This window comes from Strix uralensis, chromosome 33 (assembly GCF_047716275.1).
Source record: "Strix uralensis isolate ZFMK-TIS-50842 chromosome 33, bStrUra1, whole genome shotgun sequence".
Taxonomy (NCBI): domain Eukaryota; kingdom Metazoa; phylum Chordata; class Aves; order Strigiformes; family Strigidae; genus Strix; species Strix uralensis.
In genome coordinates, this window is record NC_134004.1 from 678515 (window position 1) to 681258 (window position 2744).

The 2744-nt window shown below is 55.9% G+C and overlaps 1 protein-coding gene across 1 annotated transcript; it reads left to right on the forward strand.

Annotated features, from left to right (window-relative positions):
- The first annotated feature begins 842 nt into the window (after positions 1–842).
- Positions 843–2360, forward strand: LOC141936616 (sodium-driven chloride bicarbonate exchanger-like). Its single transcript, XM_074853741.1, has 3 exons — positions 843–1266; positions 1628–2032; positions 2256–2360. The coding sequence occupies exons 1-3, from the start codon at positions 1156–1158 to the stop codon at positions 2274–2276; spliced, it is 537 nt and encodes a 178-aa protein (XP_074709842.1). The 5' UTR covers positions 843–1155; the 3' UTR covers positions 2277–2360.
- The last annotated feature ends 384 nt before the right edge of the window (positions 2361–2744 follow it).

A 2744-nucleotide genomic window follows, 5' to 3' on the forward strand; every position in this document is an offset into this window, starting at 1 on the left:
CCCGGGAGAGGGTGACGTGAAGCCAGGGCTGGGAGATGCTCTGACACAGGCAGGGAGGGAAAATCAAAGCCAGCGAAGGGGCTGGGCTGGGAGATGATGCTGAGGTGTGAGCTTTGTTGCAGCCTACCAGAGACGACCGTGGGTGGTTCATCAACCCCATAGGACCCAACCCTTGGTGGACGGTGTTGGCTGCGCTCATCCCAGCTCTGCTCTGCACCATCTTGATCTTCATGGACCAGCAGATCACTGCTGTTATTGTGAACAGGAAGGAGCACACGCTGAAGGTAAGGGGCTGCAAGAGATGACCCCACCCCCAGCCCACTCTGGGCTGCAGGGATGGGAGAAGCTCCTATTCCAAATGCTTTGTGAAGGCCTTGCTTTGGGACAACGTCAGGCTGCGGGGCAGGATGCTCTCCTGAATTCATGATGACGCAGGGAGAGGATGACAGGGGAGTTCAGATGAGCAATCTTTAGGAGCCCCAAAGAAATCTTAGAGCAATATAGAAGCGCGTTTTTGTTTTAAAATGTCGGCAGCGGCTGGGGGAAGGAATTGTTTTGATGCGCTGCTGGGGGTAACTCAGAGTCACATCGTACTTGCAAGTGGCGGAAATTTCTTTATGAATGAAAAAACCAGTCTCTCCAAACCCACTTTGTCTGAACTCCTGCCAGATCTGGCTGCAAGGTGCTTGCGCAGAGGCTGGCTACATCCTTAGTGGTTTCCAATTCTTGTTTTAAACTTTCAAGCAGTTGGCTTGTGCTCAAGTAGGGTTTGAGCCTGACTTGCGATGTTGTCCTGGCTCTTGTGCCGCGGGATGCTGTATCTCTTGTTTTGCTCCCTGCAGAAAGGATGCGGGTACCACCTGGACCTTTTCATCGTGGCCGTGATGCTCGGGGTCTGCTCCGTGATGGGGCTGCCCTGGTTTGTGGCTGCGACCGTCCTGTCCATCACCCACGTGAACAGCCTCAAAGTAGAGTCCGAGTGCTCAGCTCCGGGAGAACAACCCAAGTTTCTGGGGATACGAGAGCAGAGGGTCACGGGCTTGATGATCTTTGTGATCCGATGGGGAGAATCCGACACACCTCTAACCCTGTGGAAAGTGGAAAGCTTTAGGCAATTTTAGGCAGTGCCTGTAGAAGAGAGGGGTAATACTGAAAATGCAATTTAAACCCCCAAATGACTGCATTCTTTGTTTTCAGTTTATACCAATGCCGGTGCTTTATGGCGTCTTTCTCTACATGGGTGTGTCGTCGCTCAGAGGAATTCAGGTACGGACTCTTGTGCGGCGTGTCGGCTCCCTGGTATTTCACCTCCGTGAAAATGGGGGAATTCAGTGCAAAGGGAAGGCAGTTTCTCCCACTGGTGGAAATCCTTGCTGGGGGGGATTCCGTGGGCCACAAAAGGCTGTTAATAGACCAGCGTGGAATAATGGCAATTTGGTGGGCAGCCCTCATGGGAAGCTGGTTTATAGATGGAGTGAAGGGGAAGTGGGTGCTGCTCCCAGGAGGAACATAGTGGGATCCAGGATTTCTCATGGCACGCGAGGTCCTGAAAACTGCCCCCACATCTCAACAGGGCCAGAAACTTCCCGCAGTCCCAAGGTGGCCACTTCTCACTTTTATTTTGCAGTTCTTTGACCGCCTGAAGCTGTTTTGGATGCCGGCAAAACACCAGCCGGATTTCATCTACCTGCGGCACGTCCCCTTGCGAAAGGTGCATTTATTCACCGTGATCCAGCTGATCTGCCTCGTCCTGCTCTGGGCCATCAAGGTGTCCCGTGCCGCCATCATCTTCCCCATGATGGTAAGAGCCAGTGCCGCTTGGCAGCGGGATGTTTGCAGCGCTGGAGGGAGATGTAGCCTCATCTCTGGCCTCACCGCATCTTCCCTCTTCCTCGTGAAGGTTTTGGCTCTCGTTTTTGTCCGGAAAGTGATGGATTTCTGCTTCTCGAAGCGGGAGCTCAGCTTTCTGGATGACCTTATGCCAGAAGGGAAGTTCTTGGACGGTGCCAAGAATGAAGCCGAAGGGGAAGAGGTAACGCTTGCTGGGGGCTCGGGGCTGGAAGCACCATCAGGAGCCTTTGCTTGGAGCTGTTGCTCTGCAGCTCTCAGGTTTGCCTCCCAAAACTCATCAGCCAGCACAACCTCTCGTGCTTACGCTGAGCTTTGGTTCCCCGGCCCCCCTGTGCCTTGTGCTGGTGCGCTTGGTGGCATCAGTTCCTGTCCTCACGGGTTGCTGTGTGAAATGTTTCTTGCAGGCCAGCTCCTTCTGGATTTGATACCTGGGATGAGACGTTGGAAACAACCATGTTACATCCCCAGGGGCAGGCAGGACCCTGACCGGCCGGGGGAGCAGGATGGGGATGATGGGGACACACCCACAGACACCGCACCAGTAATAAAACAGTTGATGCTACACCTTGTTGTAGGGTCTCTGGGGTGCTGCAGGCCCTGAGGGGGTGATCCCCCACCCCTGCCACCCTTCCCGGGGGTCCCCAGGCTGCCAGGTCCCCCCTGGTGTGAGCTGTGGCCTCCTGGCCCCTGGCCAGGCAGTGGCAGAAGCGACCCACGGCCACACGGGGACAGGGCTGGGGACTGCCTGTGTCCCCTGAGGGGGGTGGCCTGTGGACCTGCACCCCCCTGTGCATGGGGGAGATGTCCCTGTCCCTGGTGGCAGCCAGCACAGGGGGAGGGTGACCAGGAGGGTCCCCAGCAGTGGCCTGAAGCTCATCACCGCTGCAGGGCCA